General features: G+C 40.3%; 1 protein-coding gene across 4 annotated transcripts in view; it reads left to right on the top strand.

The window, feature by feature from the left end:
• samd11 (sterile alpha motif domain containing 11) overlaps positions 1 to 22,651 on the top strand; it is a 76,034-nt gene that overhangs the window by 38,836 nt on the left and 14,547 nt on the right. For all 4 annotated transcript variants that reach the window (XM_073813063.1, XM_065285852.2, XM_065285850.2 and 1 more), the window contains exons 5-7: positions 7,769 to 7,861; positions 15,385 to 15,540; positions 20,420 to 20,564. In XM_073813063.1, the coding sequence (XP_073669164.1) occupies positions 7,769 to 7,861; positions 15,385 to 15,540; positions 20,420 to 20,564 (394 nt within the window). The remainder of the gene's footprint in view (positions 1 to 7,768; positions 7,862 to 15,384; positions 15,541 to 20,419; positions 20,565 to 22,651) is intronic.

Raw genomic sequence — 22,651 nt, 5'->3', positions numbered from 1 at the left:
AAAATGGAGAATTATGGAAAGACTATTTTAAAAACCTATTCAGGGAAATCTCCTCAGATAGTCTTACACCTGATCAAAAAAATTTACAAACTAAACTAAAACAATTGGAATCCATCATTAAAAACAACCAAAACCCCTTAGATTACCCGATTAGCTTAGAAGAACTAAAAGAAGCACTAAAGAAATTAAAACCCAGAAAGGCATGTGGTTTAGACAACATCAGAACAGAAATGTTGAAACACAGTCCTGCAGCAATGCAAGAGGCACTTTTAAAAATGTTTAATTTAATCCTACAAACTGGACACTTTCCTGAAACCTGGAGTACAGGTTTAATACACCCGCTATATAAGAGCGGAGACAAATTTGACCCCAATAACTACAGAGGCATTTGTGTAAATAGTAATCTAGGGAAGACTTTCTGTGGTATCTTAAATGCTCGGATTCTGGCCTTCCTTACCAAACACAAAGTCTTAAGTAAAAGTCAGATTGGATTTTTACCAAACCACCGCACCACTGACCACATTTACACACTACAGACGCTAGTCAATCAACACGTTCATCATAAAAACAAAGGCAAAGTTTATGCATGTTTCGTTGACTTTAAAAAAGCATTCGACTCGATATGGCATGACGGCTTATACTATAAAATTCTACAATCAGGCATAGGAGGAAAAGTATATGACATCATTAAATCCATGTACTCAGAAAACAAGTGCGGAGTTAAAATCGGTGACAAAAGAACAGAATTTTTTAGTCAAGGTCGTGGGGTGAGACAGGGCTGTAACTTGAGTCCAACTCTGTTTAACTTGTATATTAATGAGTTAGCAGTGTTATTGGAACAATCCAGCACACCTGGTCTCATCCTAAACAACTCAGAGATTAAAGCTCTTCTGTATGCAGATGATCTGGTGCTATTGTCAGACACTGCACAAGGTTTACAGCAACACCTGGACCTGCTGGAGAAATACTGTCAAAACTGGGCCCTGACGGTCAATCTGAAAAAAACTAAAATTATGATTTTCCAGAAAAAAGCAAGATTACAAGATAACAGATACACATTTACTCTGGGAAACACTGCACTAGAACACACCTTACACTACGACTATCTCGGGTTAAAAATCAGCGCATCAGGCGGTTTTGGTCTCGCGGTAAATGCACTTAAAGAGAAAGCTAGACGAGCATTCTATGCCATCAAAGGCAAATTTAAACAAACAGACATTCCTGCTACAGTTTGGTGTAAAATATTTGATAGTGTAATAATGCCCATAGCTCTGTATGGTTGTGAGGTTTGGGCTCCACAAAGCCTAACAGATTACTCCAAATGGGACAAACATCCAATGGAATCCCTGCATGCTGAATTCTGTAGAAATATTTTAAGAGTTCAGAGAAGAACACCTACTAATGCATGCAGGGCTGAATTAGGCAGATACCCCCTAATAATACACATCCAAAAACGCTCCCTTAAATTCTGGTCACACTTAAACTCAAGTCCCCCGAACACACTTCAGTATGAAGCCCTTAAAACCCAAGAGAAGAGACCTAAAACCAGTTCCATCTGTCAACTGGCTCTAAAACTCCAGACCAGCACTAATGAACGCAAACAAACCACAATAAACCAAATCATTAAAGAAAGTCAAACTTTATATTTGGATCATTGGGATAATGAAAGTAAAAACCAAAGTAAACTAGAATGTTATCGGGCACTAAACAGAAAATACAGTCTGTCAGAATATCTCTCCACTGTTAGAGATGTAAAGCAGAGACGAATCCTCACTAAATACAGACTCAGTGATCACAGTCTGGCAATAGAGAAAGGCCGACATAGACAAACATGGCTCCCAAAAGAAGAGCGAATCTGTGTCCATTGTGACAGTGGCGAGATCGAGACAGAGACACACTTTCTCCTTTACTGTGGTAAATATAAAGAGCTTAGAGAAAAACACTTTGACAAAATCTCAAAGCTCATACCAGAGTTTCATAACTCTTCAGATTCAGATCAAATGAAGATGTTACTGGGGGAAGACAGACACCCATCAGTTGCTGCTAAATTCATTTATCAGTTACACACCATCAGAAATAATCTACAGCCCTGATCTTGTACAGTACTTTTATTTTACCTCTCATCTGCCTCCATAAATGTACATTTGTATACTTCATATGTTTATATTTCAAAGTCAACTTTATATTGTAAATATCCTCTGATTCTATTTTATTTTGCAGTAGTACTTCATCCATCACCCAGCACCTTAGCTTAATTGCACCTTAATGTTTGTTAATATTGTGTTATTGTATGTTTCTTGTTTTATGTATAATGCTTTGGCAATATTGTAAGTGACACAATCATGCCAATAAAGTTCTTTAAATTGAATTGAAATTGAAATTGAATTGAGAGAGAGAGAGAGAGAGAGAGAGAGAGAGAGAGAGAGAGAGAGAGAGAGAGATTTTTTAACAAGCTCTTATTTATTTATCTTATTTATTTTTATTTATTAGATTATTTATTGCGTTTTCTGAATGCATTACTGTATAAAACACAAGGGCTATGAATGGACAATATAGGATATTGGTGGTATCCCACAATGCTATTCGCCAGTGGCGGCTCGTGACTGCTTATCCAAGGGGCGCAAATTCAAAATAAGTGTTGTTCAGAGTGTCATGTGTGTTGCTTGCTTTTTTAAATATGTGTTTATTGCGTCATGTGAACCATGTGCATTACGTGTTTTGTCAAAATAACTGCCTGCTGCAAACGCGCGAAAACCGTATGACAAAAGAGACACTCACGTTCACAAAATACACGCAAGACACTCCCTTAACAGTAAACTGTGATTACGCATGAGATTATGCGAGTATCTGGCAAACGCGAGCGTCTCTTTTTTCATAAACCCTTTAGACGCGTCTGCAGCAGGCACTTATTTTGACAAGACACGTGATGCACAAAGGATCTCTCGATGCGCAGAACACATATTTTGAAATTACGAACCACACACATGACGGACTACATACATGTTGTGACGAACTTCGCATCAAGCGTCCTCGAAAAAAGAAATCACCGGCCGCCACTGCTATTCACTCAATTTTACCTTTCATTTTTCCTATGACGCGGAACCTGGAAGCATGTCAACAACATTTTAACCAAACTGATTGAACTGCTTTAAGCATTTTTACCCAAAGTTTACTCAAGTAAACATTCCCCAGACTTATACTTTACATACATTTTTAAGTATTTAAAAAGTATTTCAATGAATAAAATTGTTATTTTATATAATATAAGATGATACCCAATGTTGTGGTATCAAGGTCATGTGACTACAGTATAGCATACAAAAGTTTAAAACATTTATTTTTGCATATTTTACTTTTTTTTTTGAGAAACAGTAGGCGATGTACAGTATACAAAGTCCTGTGCTGTGTTCAGTAAGCAAAATGCTAGTATTTCAAACGTAACCAAAAGTTTAAATCAAACTTACAGTAGCCTGTCTCAAACTACCAAAACTCAAAGTGTGAATAAAAATGTGGAAAGAAGCACACAATCGAGAACAACAAATGAATAGATGCAGGAGAAGTGTGGGTGAATAGTTAATGTGGAAGTTCATAAGGAGGAAAGAAAGTGAGTCAGTGTTGCATCCCGCCTCCAACTCCTCCATGCAGAATAACTGAATCCTCCTTACGGCCCAGAACTCTTTCTACTTTTGTGTGCAGTATTTCACCTACAGACCAAAGTGCAAAGTACAGATCTTGTGTGGTCCGAAGCCAGGTTTCCTCTCTGCACCACCACCCTGCTTAAAAACTAACTTTTTCCCGTCTCATACAAAAGCATATCATACTGCATAAAGCTCAGTCAGATAATTCACAAGTGCATTATGTTTGTTTGTTTTATCATTATGGGGGATTTGAGAAAGTGCATGAGCGTTTGAGCTATGGTTTACCCTGAGTGACCGTTTAGGACCATTGATTTCATAAAGATGGGGGGTTAAGATGCAGAGGAAGTGGACGAAGCTCCGAGCTTTGGGAGTGTCGGTAGGCGGGAAGTTGCCTGATAAGAGGCAATGGAGCTTGGAGAACAAGCTGGGATGGAGATAGCAGCGCGAGGATGGCTAAGCCCTGTGGGAAAGACACGGCTATAAGATTAGGGTCACCGAGAGATGTAGAGAGAGGGACAGAGAGACGATCATCTGTGCCAGCCTTGATATTAGCAGCCGTTGATTTGGTGTTTCCCAACACCTTTTACATTTACATTACATTTACATGCATATGCATTCGGCAGAGACTTTTGTCAAAAACGCCTCACAAGTGCGTTCAATGTATACTTTTTATTGGTATGTGTGTACCCTGGGACCCTTGACCTTTGGCCGTGAACACAATGCTTTAGCAGTTAAGCTACAGGAACCATTTTGTCTTACAGTTAATTAAATTGTTGTTTATTTATTTTTATATTTTGACAGCCCTAACATTTCTAGGACTAACAAATTTGTGTTTTAAAATGAAAGCAAAATGTAAAGTTTTTGAAGTATCCCTTTGATTCTGCCTAAACCCCCCCGGGATACACCTTTTTTATTAACATGACTATTATGTACCCGTCTTCTCGCTTGTCGAAAGTTTTGAAGCTCTTTTAGATCATGAGTAGACTGGCAAAGCTGATCGCTATGGTTTTACACTCGTGCACCGATCATATGAACTTCACGTAAAGACGGAGCGCGGAAAATAATTGAATACGCCAAAGGAGATTCTTCACCTCAAAGACTCACGAGTGGAGAAGAGCAGCGACAGACAGACGGAGGGAGTGTTGTTGTTGTCTTTGGGCGGAGGGTAGGGGATGGGGGCCATTAGAGAGGCCCCTGTTACTCTTTGGAAAGGGATAGACAGCCTTCCCCCCTTGAGAGAATACATCAAACAGCGTCATTAGTAAAGCTCGCTCCCCACAAAGAATCCCGGACCGAGCTCTGCCACTCCAAAAGCTCTTTCAAGCGCAGGCTTGCTTGGCTTTCTCTCGCCGTCTCTCTCTCTCCAGCGCTCTTATCAGAGCGAAGCATGAACAGAACTCTTGGTGTGGAGAGGCAGTACGAGAGGAGGGGCGGTAAGAGGAGTAGTACTTTTGTGTCGGATGTATATGAAGGTGCAGCTACTCTCTGTTTTGATGTCATGCAAGAATCTCCCCATTTTACATGCTGCTTTGATGTGTAGAGCTCATTCATGGCTTACGAGCGAGGGTGAGGTCATTTGTAGTAATGGCCTCCATTAGAGGGTGCATTAAATGCATCTACAGGTACTACTGCACCAAGGTGTCTTTGCAAAAATGAAACTTTAGAATAACTACATATTGTATTTGTAGGTCAGCAGGGTTGGACAAAGTTTAGAGTTGGTAATAAAAAAAATATTTTAATTTATGATTTGCAAACTGAATTGAATTCAGCAGTTGAATTGATCACTTCCCACAAAATGTTGAATTTGAATTTTACGAACATTTAATGTGACACAATAGAGAAATTAATTTTGTGATTTTATGATTTTTTTAATTGTCTATCCATATTTATTTTTAAATCTATTTTATTAAGATACAAACAGAAAATAAAGGAAATATGAACAAAAAAAAAATTTTCAGGACTAAATGTCTTCTTTAGGCATCGTCTGTGTTTAGTGTGACCTCTCTTGGCACTAAACACATCTTGAGTGTTTTTGAGCAGAATTTTTTTTTTAATTAGAAATTAGGATTTAATAGGCTTTATGCCCAGCTGCACTACTTCCTGAACTTCAGCCAGCTCCTTGTTTCCTGTCTGCCATTATTGGACAAACTGATTAATCATGTGTGCCTGACCTCAGTAGTCAAAACAACAATAATCAGACACACCTGGATTAATCAGTTTGTCCAGTAATGGCAGACAGGAAACAAGGAGCTGGCTGAAGTTCACGAAGTATAGTCCAGCTGGGTATAAAGCCTATTTTATTTAGGTTTAAGAGATCCTGCAGTTTCCTGCTATTGCTCAAGTGGAAGGGGAGTTTACCCTAAAAACTTGACACATCAGTTTGCATTTTTATACAGTTTTTGAATATTATATACACATTTCTTGTATTTTCTGGATGTATTCTATTAAAGAGACTGAGAAATAATTATAAATGATTACTATAACATTGCAAAAACAACAAATCTAATGGTGGTCTAAGACTTTTGCATAGTACTGTATATATATATAATGTAGAAAAATATGGTTTGGCTCTATTTTAATGGCTAAATAAAACTGTAAATAGCAAAATTTTGTGAAATTAAGTTTTTCTACTGTGCTCCAAAAAAGAAAAAATAGAAAAGTTAATTTATTGAACACTTTAAAAAACATGGCCAAAATATGTACCAAAATATGTACTGGGGTGATACCCTTAAAAAAGGTCCTAATATGTACCATTTAGTACAAATATGTATGCATTTGGTACCAATATGTACTTTTGAGATACTAATATGAACTCTCTAGGTTCAACACTGTACTTTTTTAAGGGAACCGTCCCAGTGACAGCTGGGTGACATATTTTGACAATTTTTTTTCTGACAGTGAATGCAATGAAATATACTGTAAAGTTGTTTTTTTTAGTAGGTGGCATCTAAAATATTGTTCATCTATATTTATGTGAATATCTCATATGTTGTGTGTATTATAACATCTGTTTACAGCAGTTACTGTATATGAGGATTTATTTTATAATTCTTACATTTAAATGACATTTCTATATCCTGTTTGCCACCTCGATTCCAATTCGATTTGAATTCATAAACTGTCTTAGAATTTCAAAGCAGCACTTAATTCAGTACTCCTAAGGGCCACATAATAAAAATGGATAATCCTCGTATCTCACGATCCAATTAGATATACAGAATCTGACAGCAACAAACAACATAAGGCAAAAAGGAAAGAGCATAACTCTGTGGCTTTGACTTTTTTACTTCATGTGGTGCGTGAGGGCAGAGAGAGTGAGAGAGAGCGAGTGCAATGACAAACGGTCTCTTCCTTCCTGCATGCATGCACCATCATGCGTTCAGCAGCAACCCTCCCAGCGTGATTAGCAGGATATTGATTTGAGATGTGTTTGGGGGGGAGGAGGGTGCTGTAATCGTACACTAGACACCAGCGACTCACTAGAGCGCTGCATTAGGCTAGTGCAGACAGCTTCCAGTCTTTCAGGGAGAGAGAAAAAGAAAGAGAGGGGGGAAACGGTGAAAGAAAGGAAGGAAGAGATTAGCAAAAGGTGTGAGCTGTATATGGACTGCAAACTGAGAGTGAGAGCGAGTTAAAAAAAAAAAAGAGTGAAGGCGTAATAGCGCGACAACAGCTAGAGAGGCGAGTGAAGAGTTTGATAGAAGACGTAGTCGGGACAGCTTGCGTTTTCATTTCTTATTCTCTCTTGACAACTTTCCTATTGTCATTTCTGCAGATTTCAGGCCAGTCTAAAGACTGAGTGCATAGATTGAGAGATAGATAGATATATAGATAGTCAAAACAAGAAACCAGGGTAGATTCACAGGTAGAGAGTTCATGAGAGAGGGGGAGTGTGTTGGTTGGAGATAGGAGAGAGAGCGGGGAGAGCAAGCAAAAAATCTCTCATTTCTGCACATGGCTGAGTAAGAACCAGATCTGTCATCCACGCTGGCACAGGGCCCTCACATCTCTCCGTATCTTTAGTAGCTCTCACAGCTCCAGCATGTATTCAGGTACAGAACCCATACCATGGGGTTTAGGGACTGTCTGACCGGATCTGAACCCTCAACCTTTCTTTTTCTTTCCCACAGATGACATTCTAGGCAAGAGGAGAGCCTACTCCCCCAACAGCAGCAGCGAGTGCCCATCTGACAGCAAGAAGTCCCGCAGCGTCTCTCCTAAAGGTACGAGCGTCTCTTGAGAAACTTGTGTGTGTGTGTGTGTGATTATAATGCGATACAACTAGACCTGCTTAACCTTAGTGCGTAAAACGAAGTAGGTGGGAACAGAAAGGGTGAGATGGAGTGAGATAGGAGAGAAAGGGTGGATGGATAGGAACAGATGAGGGAGGAGAAAGACGCTCTCAATGGAAGAAAGATATCTCCTCCCCCCACTTTTAAACCCAGGCAGGCGCTCTTTGCAGCGAGAACACAGGGGTAGATATGTGGCACCGCTTCGCTTGATTTAAACGCAGAGATAAATATTTTTTATAGCACAGTCTAGATCTCATATCTTCTTTCGCTCTTTTCCGGCCTTCTCGCTTTCACTTATAGCACGCCTCCACGCTCGCAGACAGCTAGTTTTTGCCATTTAGGGGGTGTTGTAGAATCAATAAAGGGAAATTGTTGCCAAGGTTAGACTTGCTAGATTTGAGTCTGTGAATGAAAGGGGATTTGACCTCACAACCATTACCAAATCAGTACTGCTAAAGCAAACACTGGCAGTGGTGTCAAAGCATCAGTCATCTATAACTATTGTAGGTGGCTGACGTTATGTTTTGGCTGTGGTAAGTTCTGTAATAGAGTGCCGCAAAGATGACGTGTTTTTGTATTTAATTTATGTATTTTTGATTTAATTAGCATGTCTGATACTTACACACGTTAATCTTCACCGATTTTAGGAATTTTTAAGTGTAAATGCGCTTACTAGAAATATAAAAAGCGAATTTTGATATCAAAATGTTTTGTTCATCTGTGAACTTGTTGGACAAAATGTGTAAGTGTCATTTTATTAAACACAAACCTTATTTTTTGCTATAATTCAAAAGTCTAGGAAAAAAATTAATGGGCTTTTTTGCAAGGGAACCAGTATCTCACTAACTTCCGGGTTAGCCTACAAAAATACATCATCCCTGCGGCACTCTATTAAAAGTTTTTGTAGTTTGGTTGTTCGTTTACACAACAACGGTTTTTGGGGTTCTGAAAATACAAACTTTTTTGTGTTTTTTTGTCAATGCAAATCTGTGATAATGGTGATATCATGTGTGTGTTAAGTCAGTCTATCGACATGTGCAAGTATAATCAAAACAACAATGGCGGCCTACAGGACTGTGTTTATGCTGCTCAAGAGTTTATTAATTGCGCTTTTCCATTGCATAGGACCCCAGGGTTTGGTTTAGGTCAGGTCAGCTTACTTTTGGGGGCTTTTCCACTTGGTGAAGTATATTTTTTTTTAGTACCACCTCGGTTGGGGTTTCAAGCGACCCGAGCTGATACCAAAATGTGACGCGAAAACACTGTAGATCACTGGTTGGTCTTAGAGAATCGTCACTACCAGCGTCATCGCTATAATGTAAAAGATTAGCTTTACCTTCATGCTAGCTTGCGCTGTCTCGAGCAAACCTGTTGTCATCTATGCTCTGCTATAAGTTCCCAAACTCCCTTTTAGTGATGAAAAACATCCACAGGTTGAGAATCAGGAACACCATAACAGTTTTTTCCAGACTTGCAGTTTGTGACAGCACATTCGCGACCCGGACGTTTGCATGCTTAAATGCAACTTAAATGCAATGGAGCGGTTCGACTGATGCCACGGGTGTTTGTACAGAACTGTCATGTGAGACAGAGGTAGTGATAAACTCAATGTGTAAACTTCTATTTGTGGTGGCCGATTTTAATTTTGTGGCAGACTGAGAACGTTAAATGAACGTATGGGAATGTACAACGACGCTGTCACTGTCACAGCAGTAGGCAGAGCAAATATAACGACACGCCTATAATCCTTCCCACTTCGAAGTGTTACTAAACTCGATGGAAAAGCTAACCAAGCCAAAGTGAGGTGAGCTGACCCGACCTGACCCAAACTAAACCATGGGGCACTATGCAATGGAAAAGCACCATAATGAAAAATTTTACAAAATTGTGGCGCTTTATAGTCCAAAGTTAATTGTAGTACATACCTACCTGATTGTCCATCTAACCAATACTGCTCAATGCTTTTGCCATCTTGATTGTTTGTATTTATCGTTCTGTAGACAAACACATATGGGCTTGTAGTGGTACTTTACAAAGTAAGTTCGCCATCTACTGGCCTGTCACACAAATAGTACAAGGGATTTAGTCGTCTTCGCAGATCTGTGTAATTGTCGATCTTTTTGACAGCGTTGTCGTGTGTAAATGAAATTTTTTGTAAATTCAAAGGAAAAACTTTTCTGTTTTTCACTACATCATTGTCGTGTAAACATAGCCTAAGTTTTGTTCCAGTTTTGTTTGTAAAATATATTTGCTTAGAAGATCGGCATATGTTTTCGATGTTCGTCCCAGCATGGTTTACTGGTATCCTGGTGTCCAACCAAACTTCCTAATTGATCAACCATCCGCACCAGAAAACCATGCTGGTTGAAAACTTCATAAGCTGAGCTTTGTTGGAGAACATCTTCACTATGCCGGTCCATTTGCTGAACCCGCACTAACCAGCATAAACCAACCTACACCGTAACAGAAATTCATGCTGGTTTAAGCTGGTCTTTTTGAGCAGGGATAACACAGACCACGTGGCTAAGTTGGCCAGTGAGGAAGGCTCATATTCAGCAGAACAGTTTAGGGTTAACCATGACTTTCTTATCCTCCAGCGGTCTGTTAGAGAGAAAGAAAGAGTGAGGAAAAGAAAATGAAGGAGGATGTTGACTTCCTCTTTCTGCTAATTTGCGGTTTCTTTTTCCTCTCAGGAATATATGTTTGAGTCTGTGCGATAAGCACAGTTTTTTTGTGTGTAGATTTGACATCCTTTGTGCATTTCATGTGACTTTTAAATAGTCATACATTTTTAAACCTAAATCTTAAATCTATGCAATCATACACTTCTAAGTATAAATAATACATAAATTCTTTTTAACATAAATGAAACCCAAATTTTACATTAAAATCTAAAGCTAATATTTAGCTAATATGCAAATAAGCGATGCCCTTGGTGATTGTCAACCACCTAAACTAGTGAGGTGAAACATCATGCAAACTCTATGACAGCAAGCCAAATATAATCAAGCATAATCTTAGCACTAACATTTGAGCCGGCTTGTAGCATTTGTACCGTGTTACAGACGATCCACATCTGATAGTTAGTCGTCTGAGATCTCTGCTGTTTGGACAGTGGGTTATTTTTAGGCTTTACCTGCTTACTCATTACCATGTAGTCAATCAGCCATGTAGCTGCTCAGAGGATGATAAATGGGTGTTATGGGTGTTTAGTCCTGCGAATTACAGTTGGCTTGTGTCGGTCACCCGCTGTGGATTAGCATGGCTTTAGAGCGCCGCTGATCTAATGTCTTATGTCTGCGTGTCTGTGATCCACAACCACACCCAAACAACTCAGAAATGTGCGTGCCTTTGTGTGTGTGTGTTGTTTGAGAGCAGCTGCTGTTGTCTGCCGTCTTAACTCCCAAACATGCACAAACACACACACACACACAAGCCCACAAATACACACTTACACACACACAGCTGGAGGGCAGCACTGATCTCAGTGCATCAGGTTTTACCTTTAATGACTAAAGCAGACAGAAAAGCTGGACTTAACACAGGCTGTTCACTTACACAGGCAGTAATACAAGCAGCTTTACACCCCTGATCCAGATCTTTATGTCTTATGTCCTGTGGCAGAAGATGCTCCTTCAACAGAGAAATCTTAAGGCTGGTTCACACCGCTATAACAAACATCAACAAAAAACACATTGTTGATGTTCCACTGGATAGTTTTAAAGTCCCTATGAAATCAAAATGTACAATTATTTAGTTTGAATGTGTTCAACTATTTGATATCTATCAACTAGTGTGATCCAAAACATTGACGAAATTCGCATTTAGTAGATGCAAGCCTGAGGACCCTGTCCCGGGTCCAAAATTTTGTATTTTGACTTAATATAAAAGATTCTTTTAATCTTTAATGCTCCGTCATGGACCCCAGTAACACATATGAGATACTGTTTGAAAGCTTAGAGTCTCTACTTTCTGCAGATATGCATCACTTTGACATATCTTTTACTGTAAGAAAGTTATTTACACTTAATTTACACTATCACCCCCCCAATATTTTTTGATATCATATAATATTCACATATTTCATATTTTTCAAAAATGACAAATATGGGCAAGTATTATATCAAATGAAAGCTCTCACTCTCAGGAATAAGGCTACAGCATTATTTTTGTTCTAATATCAACACATATCCAACAATCATCGAATGAATAATAAGGTAAAAAATGGTCTTTTGTAAACATATGTGAAACTTGAGTGTGAACTGCCTCAGATAGCACATATAGCCACAAATGATACACCATCTTTTATTTTAGGTCCTACTCTAAACAATGAGTCCATTCACAGCATTTTCTTTGGTTGTTTGCATAATTAATCCCTAGCTTTTTATTATATGTGCAAAACAAAAAATTAATATTTTTATGAAAAATGTATTTCCGCACCCTTCAGTAAAATAAGAATATCTTTTGAATGCGACATGCTAAAGAGTTCATTCTTTTTTTGGGTGTTTACTGTCTGCTGCTGCTAACAACCAGAACTGTCTGCAGTCTGCTAGAGCACCCAGAACCAGAGTTATACACTATCAAAGACAGTATTTACAACATAAAAAAGAAAATTTGGTGTTTCATCATATGAAAAACAACATAAATAACAATATTTGTCACAAACAGCAGCTTTTTATGTAACTTCAAAGGGTTTTCTTTAAAATGATATAAAGAAATTGCATTTATTCCACTGTATGTGGTTATGGTAGCACTTCAAATGTTTTTTGGCAGAAATTGTACACCATAAGCGTATTATTCCTCCCATCAGTTGGAGTAAAATAACTTTTGCATATATTATGATAGAGAAAAAATTCCTTTTTCCTCTGTAAGCTGACAATAGCTGGAATCAAACAAAACTGTCTGCAGGGACCTGAGATACCCAGGACCAGAGTTATATACTTTCAAATAAAAACTTTAGAAAAAAAACATAAAAAGCGCCTATTTATTTTTGTGTTTATTAGAGGCCTGACATCACATACAACCATGTTTAGCACTTTCAACAGTGTTTTATGTAATTTCAAAGGGTTTCCTGTAAAATGATACCAAACTTTTGTATGTAAACCTCTGCATGTGGGTATGGGAAGCTTTTGAAATTTGGTAGGCCAAATCCAGGTGAAAATCCCCAAAATAGCTTCAGGGTGGAAGAAGTTAAAACATACAGTCCCGCACATTCGGATCAACGGCTGTGTCTGAAAAAACTCCTTGCTTTATTTAAAGGGACACTCCACTTTTTTGAAAATATGCTGATTTTCCAGCTTCTCTAGAGTTAAACATTTGATTTATACTGTTTTGGAATCCATTCAGCCGATCTCCTTTTCTGGCGGTACCACTTTTAGCATAGCTTAGCATAATCCATTGAATCTGATTAGACCATTAGCATCATGCTCAAAAATGACAAAAGAGTTTTGATATTTTTCCGATTTAAAACTTGACTCTTACATCGTGTATTAAGACTGATGTAAATTAAAAGTTGTGATTTTCTAGGCAGATATGGCTAGGAACTATACTCTCATTCTGGCGTAATAATCAAGAACTTTGCTGCCGTACCATGGCAGCAGAAGGCGCAATGATATTACGCACCAGCCAAAAATAGTCCCCTATAACTTTAAATAGCAGGGGACTATTTTCGGTTGCTGCGTAATATCATTGTGCCTTCTGCTGCCATTGTACGGCAGCAAAGTCCCTGATTATTACGCCGGAATGAGAGTATAGTTCCTAGCCATATCGGACACAGTCAGTGATTTTTATGACATCATTCTGCACTTTAGCTATTCAACAGATTTCAGGCTATACGGTCAACTTAACGCTATTGGTTATTTTAAAATTGGGGAGAACCCACTCCGGCTTTGATAGAAATTACGTCAATGCATCGAACAACGCTGCATATTTCAAGCCATTTCAGTGGGTCTTTAAAGGGATAGTTCAGCAAAAAAAAAAAAAAATTCCCTGTGATTTACTCACCCTCAACCATCCAAGACACATATGTCGATCATCTTTTAGACGAACACAATTTGAGTTACTTTAAAAAATGTCTTGGCTCTTCCAAGCATTATAACGGTAGAAAATGACCTTCAAGACCAAAAAAGTGTATCCATTCTTCACAAAAGTAATCCACACAGGGCCAGGGGTAAATAAAGGCCTTCTGAAGGTAATCAATGTGATTTGGTAAGAAAATTATCAGTTTTTTAAAACTTTATAAACTATAATAACTAGCTTTCGGTAGTGGCCAATGCACTGAGTTATGAACTATCACTTAAATGTCACTTATGCTTCTTAAAGGGATAGTTCACCTTAAAATTAAAATTCTGTCATTATTTACTCATCCTCATGTTGTTCTAAACCTGTATGAATTTCTTTTTTCTGATGAACACAAAAGAAGATATTTTGAGAAATGATGGTAAACACACAACAGATATTGACCATTGACTTCCATAGTAGGAATAAAAAATATGATGGAATTTAATGGGTACTGTCAATGTGTGCTTACCATCATTTCTCAAAATATTTTCTTCATCATTTATCACAATACTTTCTATATATTTTTTCCTACTATGGAAGTCAATGGTCACTATCTGCTGTGTGTTTACCATCATTTCTCAAAATATCTTCTTTTGTGTTCATCAGAAAAAAATAAATTCATACAGGTTTAGAACAACATAAGGATGAGTAAATGATTACAGAATTTTCATTTTAAGGTGAACTATCCCTTTAACTTTTTAAATCTAGCAGCCAATTATAAGAGGTTTGAAATGCAGGCAGTGTTTACAAGCCTTTATTCACACACAATTGTTTGACTTTTCATTGACTCATTTTGTTTTCATACTTAGTTCCAGTTGTAGTGTTTTCTGTCCATTGACTTAAAATATCAAGTCACCATTGTGCATTAGATTAATTTATAATGATATATATTATATATAATTATGCATTCTCTCCTAGATTTTATTTTTTTGGCAAAACATTTCCAGGGATTTATAATATCTCTATAGTTTACTTTTACACACACACACATGCATGCTCAAGCAACACACGAATACGACACGTTGATACACACAGTGCCTAAAAACATCATACACATGAGCACGCACACACCTGAAGCCTCTTGGGTGGATTATCTGGCATTTGGCAGAACACACTCGCCTGCTGCACCAGCCTGGGGCCAAGCTCCGGTTTCAATGAAGAGGGTAAAATATCCCCCGTTACCTCTCTCCCTCCTCCTATCTCTCCCACAAGAGTCTCCCTCTTGAGTTACCACCACCCTGTGTACCGTCCGCACCAAAAAGAGAACCACACATAAAGGCTACCGCTTTCATTCATTTACTCAGGCCTTCACGCCTCCAACATTCACACAATGTCAAATAAGATTACACAGAGGCAGTTTTTCTGATTTAATTGTGGGTTTTCTTGTCCGACAGAGAACTCCCACACGCCAGCGCTGGAGCCGGGCAGTCACATGACCCCCGAGGAACACTACCGGCGAATGATGTCAGCGCTGAACGAGCACAATTCTTACGAGGAGCAGCAGCAGCGCCTATACCAACTGGCTAACAACATGGGTGTCCCTAGCCACGGTGAGTGTGTGTGTGTGTGAGTATTGCCCATACTTTAATTGCCCATCTTGTATGATTCCTTGATACCACACAAACAACCCGAGCTCTACTGCAGAGATTACTGACAATTCTATTTGCGGTCTCAGCCCACCCAACGCTAGGATGTCAGGGTGGGTGATCTGTGAGTACTGCCACACACGGCAGTAAATAACGCTGCCATTGGGCCCTGAGGTTGACTGGATCGATTTGGCCCTTTGATTGGCCGCGAGCCAAACCTCTAAATAACCAACACCATGGAAACTGCAGCCTTTTCTTTCGTTTTCAAATTTACGATCATTGACGTCGTGCAAGGGTTAACGGATACGAAAGTTCAAGGTAATCAAGAAGATGTGTAAACCGAAATTTAGCAAAACAACATAATTTGGTTTATTTGCTGGTTATGTTTGACTTTTTTCCCCCTCAAAAAACATTAATTGCCTCAGCTTTTATGCCCTTTTTCAGGGCAATAAATTTAATCAATCTCACATTTTTGCAGAATCTGAGAGCGTACGCCTTTAAATTTAATTTCATCAGTAATGATTCTTAATTACCGCTTGCAAATCCGAAGGGTGAACGCAATAAAGGCTTTAATTGCCCCTCTCTTACATCTTTAAGAAATTAGTGCCACTGTATGTACCGCTCACGTCTGGGGTTTTTACGACAGAGGCGAGCTCTCTGTCACCTTCAACGAATAGTTTCTCTGCGTTTGCTGTTCGTGCGGAGGCACGACGCAGACAGCTCCGCGTCCGGCACAGCAATATCCTTTCCAATTCTGTCAAATCTTCTACACTCTTTGTCTTAACTTTTCCAACTGGCCATTTCCTCTCCTCACATCCAGCGTAACCACCTAAAAACGATGTGCTTATTTGTGGAATGGAATCTAAATGTGAAACTCTGGGCGTTTTCCTTCTTTGGGAAATCCAGTGAGAGAATGCAGGCGCGTGATATGCAGGGTCACCGCCGTTCCCTCCCCAAGATTTTTGGAAAAATGTCAGGTGTATAGTTTCATAATGGTTGCCATTGAAAACAGACTCACCAGGCCAAGGTGGTGTTCCTCCCCGGAGGAATGCAAGTGTGCTGGCTTGCCCCTGCACGCTGAGCTCATAAGCCTGTGATAAGGCCGTGCCAGTCAACCATTGCCAACATATCTGTCTGCCAAGACTTTGATGAGTGTGATACCTGCTTTCACCTTTTCACCCTACTGTATTAATCTTTTCTCATTGATTCTTTACCACATGTAACTTTTGTTTATTGTTTTGACCCTTCTTCTTCATCATCATCACTTCTCGAGGATCTACAGATTCAGCTTTTTGTAGCTGGCCCAAGCTTATGGACTGACCTGCCATCGGACATAAGATATTCCCCTACAATTGACATTTTTAAATCCAGTCTTAATACTCGTCTGTTTTCTTTGGACTTTAATTATGTCACGCTGGATTTTATTATTGAGAGATTGATGGGTTTTCCTTACTTTTCTGCATTTTACATTGAATTATTCATCTCTATTTTGTATTGTACTGTTGCGATGCCCATGTAAAACACTTTAAGCAGATTTGACAAATTCGCTTCTTCTGGCTGTCCTCGACATTCCCTTCTCACTCCCTCGTATCTTACTCGTTTTTTACCTCTGTCCTCATATCGCTTTTAATTTATCTTCCTGTTTGTTTTTTTCTTTTTGTTTCTTCAGCTCCGTGGTTCACAGAAAGCAGCTTTTGACTTGGGCTTTCATAGAAATTTCTTTGGCGCAGGGAAGCGTCAACCCCAGCTATGTTCCTGTGTGTTTTCTCCTGTCTTTTCTCTTTCCACACGCCTCCATCGCACCTTCTCTCTCCTTTGAGATACCTTCTATCTGGCTCCTTTCCTTTCTTCATATCACTGCACCTTCCGTACGCCCCCTTCTTTATACCCCAACACTCGCCTCATCGCACCCCCTCGTGCGTGCCTCTGAAGTGTGTCTGCAAGTGTTGATGTAGAGGCTCCGAAGGGCCCTTGACATTGCATAGAGTAAGTGCCGGGCCCTTCTGACCATTCCCCCCTCAGACACGCACACACTTCCCCCAGAACTCTCAACGCACAGCCCTGCTTTTATATTCTCTCTTTCTTTCTGTTCTCGTTCCTTCTCGCCAGGATCCCTGCAGAGCCTCCTTTCATGTGTTTGAAGTGGAGGCCCTGAAATGAAAGGTTGTGAAGGAGGCACGGATAGATTTGTGTGAGTGCGTGCATTTGGGGGGGCGAGGGGGATATAAGGTGTTGTGTACCTTTTCCTTTATCAATAAGGGTTCCTTGGTTCTAGGGATATGTCTCACACTTCTTACCTAATCTCATAGAAGTCTTCCTTGATTAAAGGAGCGTGATGAATTAAAAACTGGAAGTGTCCACCTTAACACCTCCCCCTACAGCCTTTAAGAATTTCAGATGAGGTTTGCATCTGTCTGCTGCACCTTGCACATGTGGACGTGTTGTGCCAAACAGAACCTCCCAAACACCTGGCAAAGCTCAGCCACGTGGATTTTGCGTATACTATAAATGTTATGTATTGGAGACATGAAATAAAGTTCACAACCTATTTCAGAGGGTAGTTGATTTTGTCTTTCAATATTTAAAGGCGGGGTGCATGATCTTTGAAGCCAGTGTTGATATTTGAAATCACCTAAACAAACACGCCCCTACCCCAATAGAATCTGGACCTTCTTTTGATAGACCCACCCCACACATACGCAACCAATGCAGCGATGACGGTTAGTAGACACGCCCCTTACTGCTGATTGGCTACAAGTGTGTTTTGGTAGTCGGCCCGACTCCCTTTTCCAAAGTGTTTTTAAAAATCACGCACCCCGCCTTTAATTGAATCATAATTTGTTACAAAGTCTGAAAAACGATGATGTCAGAAAAATAACCATATCTAGATTATATTTTTATGGTGTTCCTGTAGCTTAATTGGTAGAGCATTGTGTCAGAAGCTCAAAAGGTCATATGTTCGAATCCCAGGAAGCACACATAAATAAGGAATAATTAATGATAAGCCGTTGAATTATTTAAAAATAATGCACACCCAAGGTGGTATTTTCAAATAATTTAAAGGGCCGGAGTCAATTATTCCGCTTATAACGTTATTTTTAAGACATTTGACAGGTTAGGTGTGTGGTTATAGAAAAATAATGCACACCCATTGAACATTTTTCAACCAATCAGAATCATTCAACAGGCCTGTGGTATAATGATAAACAACAAATAGATTAAATGCACTGTAAGTCGCTTTGGATGTCAAATGCATAAATTGTTTACAATATATGCATTCATATTATTGTATTAAAGTAAATAAGGACAGTTTTTATTGTGGTGTCACAGAGGACACAGGGTGTGTATTGGTTGAAGGCACAAGTGTCAGGATGTGACTGTTTGAATGAGTGCCATTCTTATACATGCAGCCCCAGGTGAGCTTGTGCTAACTCGGTTGCAGGTAAAAGAGAATAATTCATCGCTGGGCATCAAGCAGTAGAAGAGTAAAACCAAGGAAAGAGGCTTCTGAGCTGCTTTGAGCTTTTTCGGTAGCGTTTGATAATACCGTATCTTGTGTGCGAACAGACTGCTAATTTCTCCGGTCGTCTGGTATGAGCGCGTGACCAAACGACACCGGTTTTTGCTTTTCCCTGGTAGATGCTTCGTTTTTTTCCATTCATTCTTTTTATTCCCTCTCGCGGGCTGTTAGAGGTTTGTCCGCTGTCAGTCCGGGCCCCCGCGGGGCAGTGCAATAAACAGATCAATACAGCGGGCCTGTGCACATTAATATCTGTCGCGGTGCCTCCGACCCGATCGCTCAGACCCACACGCCAGCCTCGGAAATGGCCGCCAGCTCCCAGGGGAACCGTCTAATTAAAAAAGGGCCAGAGGAGAGAGAGCGAGCGAGGGAAGAGGGAGAGGAAGAGAGGGAGGCATGCAGGATGGATTTTCTGTTTAACACCCTTTCATTAGAAAGCGTGCTTCCTGTTGTGACCCTGTTAGTTTGGTAATGTTGGGAGATGGTCAGACATTGCAGATTTAAGGCTGAGACAGACGCAGTGCAGTTCGATCATTAAGACAATGTTGCCTCATATACAGACTAAATAAACTTCATAACTGTAAAGTTTACATTTAAATTCAAAGGATGTAACGCAAAATTAAAATTTGTTGCGTTTTTCTATGCAGATATGGCTAGGAACTATATTCTCATTCTGTCGTTATAATCAAAGACTTTGATGCTGTAATGGCTGCAGCAGGCGTAGTGATATTACACACCGACCGAAAATAGTCCCCTGCTATTGAAAGTAACCAAAGGGACTATTTTCGGTCAGTGCGTAATATCACTGCGCCTCCTGCAGCCATGTTACAGCAGCAAAGTCCTTGATTATTACGCCAGAATGAGAGTATAGGTCCTAACAATATCTGCATTGAAAAACGCAACAAATTTTAATTTTCTGTCGGTCTTAGTACACGATGTAACTACAAAAGAGTCAAATTTTAAATAGGAAAAATATCGAAACTCTTTGGTTATTTTTAGCGCGATGCTAATGGTCTAATCAGATTCAATGGATTGTGCTAAGCTATGCTAAAAGAGCTAGCGCCAGACCCGGAGATCGGCTGAATGGATTCCAAAACGATAAAAATCAACTGTTTAACTCTAGGATAGCTGGAAAATGAGCATATTTAAAAAAGTGGAATGTCTCTGTAAGTCCAGCCCATTGTGGTGGCTAACATATCCAGCTCTGGAATTCTTGGGCTGAGTCCTTTTGGACTTACCGGTTCTGAGTTAGACAGATTTGGCTTCGATAACACAGATCGGACGTCTTCATAGATTTAACTGGTCTGTTTGTTTCATTCGCAGAGCTGCTGCGTGTGCGTCAGGAAGCCATGGCTGCCATCAGAAACCCGGGAGGGATGGAGGCCCACGTTCCCACTGCAGGCAATTCCTCCAGTCAGCGACGCAAACAGGGTCTGCCACAACACAGAGACGCACACTTCCCTGAGCGGTAAGACACACATGCTTGTAATGCTGGAATTAAATACATGTATATGTTTGTGTGATTTAATATAGTGGTAACATCAGACACACTACAGAAGTTCAGAAAGCTGGTCAACTTGTTTTCTTGCGTCTGCTTTTTTTGTCGACGCTGAACGCGAAACTGCTGCATGGCGTGAGACAATCTCAGCCAATCAGATGATGTTTAATATTTAATGTAGTTATGTGGAGCAGGATTTTCACTCCAGAAATTAAAAAACAAGCGACCAAGAACAGGTTCTGTGGCTTATAGCTTGTCCTATAGGAACAAAACCGCAGATTTACATTACATTATTTTTGTTATTTTTAAACTTGGGTCTTTATTGCATCTGGTCAGTGTTAGACCTGGCATCGCACGTATAGCCTTATTCACCCTACAAGAGAAAAGAAACTGTGAGCAGTGTGTGTGTTTGGTTGATGAATGCCTCCTCTGCTGAGTGGAAACCTCTGAGGCACACTTTAAGACCACGGATACAGAAAAAATACTACGCTTTAAAATAACATGAATATTTTACATAAATAATGAAGCCAACATCCGACTCTAATGAATACTGCATGGACGCCGGAGTGGGTGACTGCCTGATGAAAAAGGGAAAAAGTGAATAAAGTAATGGAAGAGAAAAAAATGGAAGTTAGCGCTAAGGCCACGGAAAGAGGAGAAAATCCACTTAATGGGATGTGCCAGTGGGTATGACCTCTGGGTATGACCTCTTTGCATTCTCTTTCGATTTGATCTTGTCAGGAGGCATTTATAAAGCTCAGGACAGAATGGGTCGCTAGGACAACACACGCTGTTTCCTTCCCAGTAACACCTCCTCCCCCAAACGCTCTCCCGCTCCATCTCTCCTCATCTCAGCAAGGCCACTGCGCTCGCGGCGCTCCCCTCCACCTCCAAACAAAGCCCGGGCAGCGGGAGTAGGCAGGTAATTGCTTGTCGATTATTTATGTGGCGCGGGAAGCTGGAGGATCGATAATGGGCCGGCAAGGCGAGGCGGTAGGGAGGAAGTGAATTGGGAGGGGTCGCCCAGCGTGGGTGGGGGAACTCTGTTCGACTCCTGGCCCAGCACAGCATCGTGTCAGCGGCTCAGCGTGCAGCTTTGACCAGCCAGCCGCCACAGCTCCTCCGGCTCACCGTAATTAGCCACACAGGACCGCTGATGTTAACAAGGCCTGCAAACTTCCTGGGTTGAGGGTGAGAGAGGGAGGGAGAAAAGTGTGTTGTTGTTTTTCGCTCCTTCTAGGCTTGATTTTTTTGTTCATCTGTTTTTGAACTCTTAATGTACGTTTACAGTAAAGTTTCACCTTAGAGAATTGTAAAAAATTTACATTTTAAAATGAATCAATTGTTCAAACTCAAGCCATTGACAAATCACCATAAATGCACACTTGTACAATCTGTTTTAAAGGTGCGACAGATTGCTACAAGTTTGGATCTTTGATAATTCTCATGTCTTACTGATATTGCTTTAGCAACTCATGGGCCGCAACAATACATCTGGGTGGGCTTTGAGCTTTTAACCCCGACTCTTGTGTGACATTGCTAACCCTTCATATAGCATCGACAGAGAGCATGCCAGGCTAAAACAGTGAGCCGGAAACCATTCCTCAAGCTCACCTTTCTATCGACTCTTCATAATTGATTATTTGACGCCCATTAGTGGCTATTGTTAAAAACAAATCATTACCAAAATCAATAGTCCTGCAGCCACGGCTGGCCATTTGTCTGGGTTTAAATGGCAGATTGCATTTAGGAAATCTGCAAGGCAAATCCTAATGTGTTTGGCATGTGGGGCAGCGCAAGCAACAGACAGTGGTCTGGGAGGGGTGGAGGAGCAGTGGGTGAGCAAGAGCCTTATGCATTTTAATGTGCTTCCTGTGTAAATGTGTTCCCGCCTCGAGTCGTGGCGAAGCGGGCGCTGTGGGGCGAGCGGCTAATCCCCCACGCTCTTCTCATTAAGGGCCATCCTGTCAGCCCTGCTCTGCTACACCTCTCTCTCTCTCTCTCTCTCTCTCTCTCTCGTCTGGCCAGTTCACTGCTCTGCCTTTACACACACGCAA

Source organism: Paramisgurnus dabryanus, chromosome 21 (genome assembly GCF_030506205.2).
Source record: "Paramisgurnus dabryanus chromosome 21, PD_genome_1.1, whole genome shotgun sequence".
NCBI classification, from domain to species: domain Eukaryota; kingdom Metazoa; phylum Chordata; class Actinopteri; order Cypriniformes; family Cobitidae; genus Paramisgurnus; species Paramisgurnus dabryanus.
The sequence above is the reverse complement of the archived record's forward strand: the minus strand, read 5'-3'. Positions and strand labels throughout refer to the sequence as shown.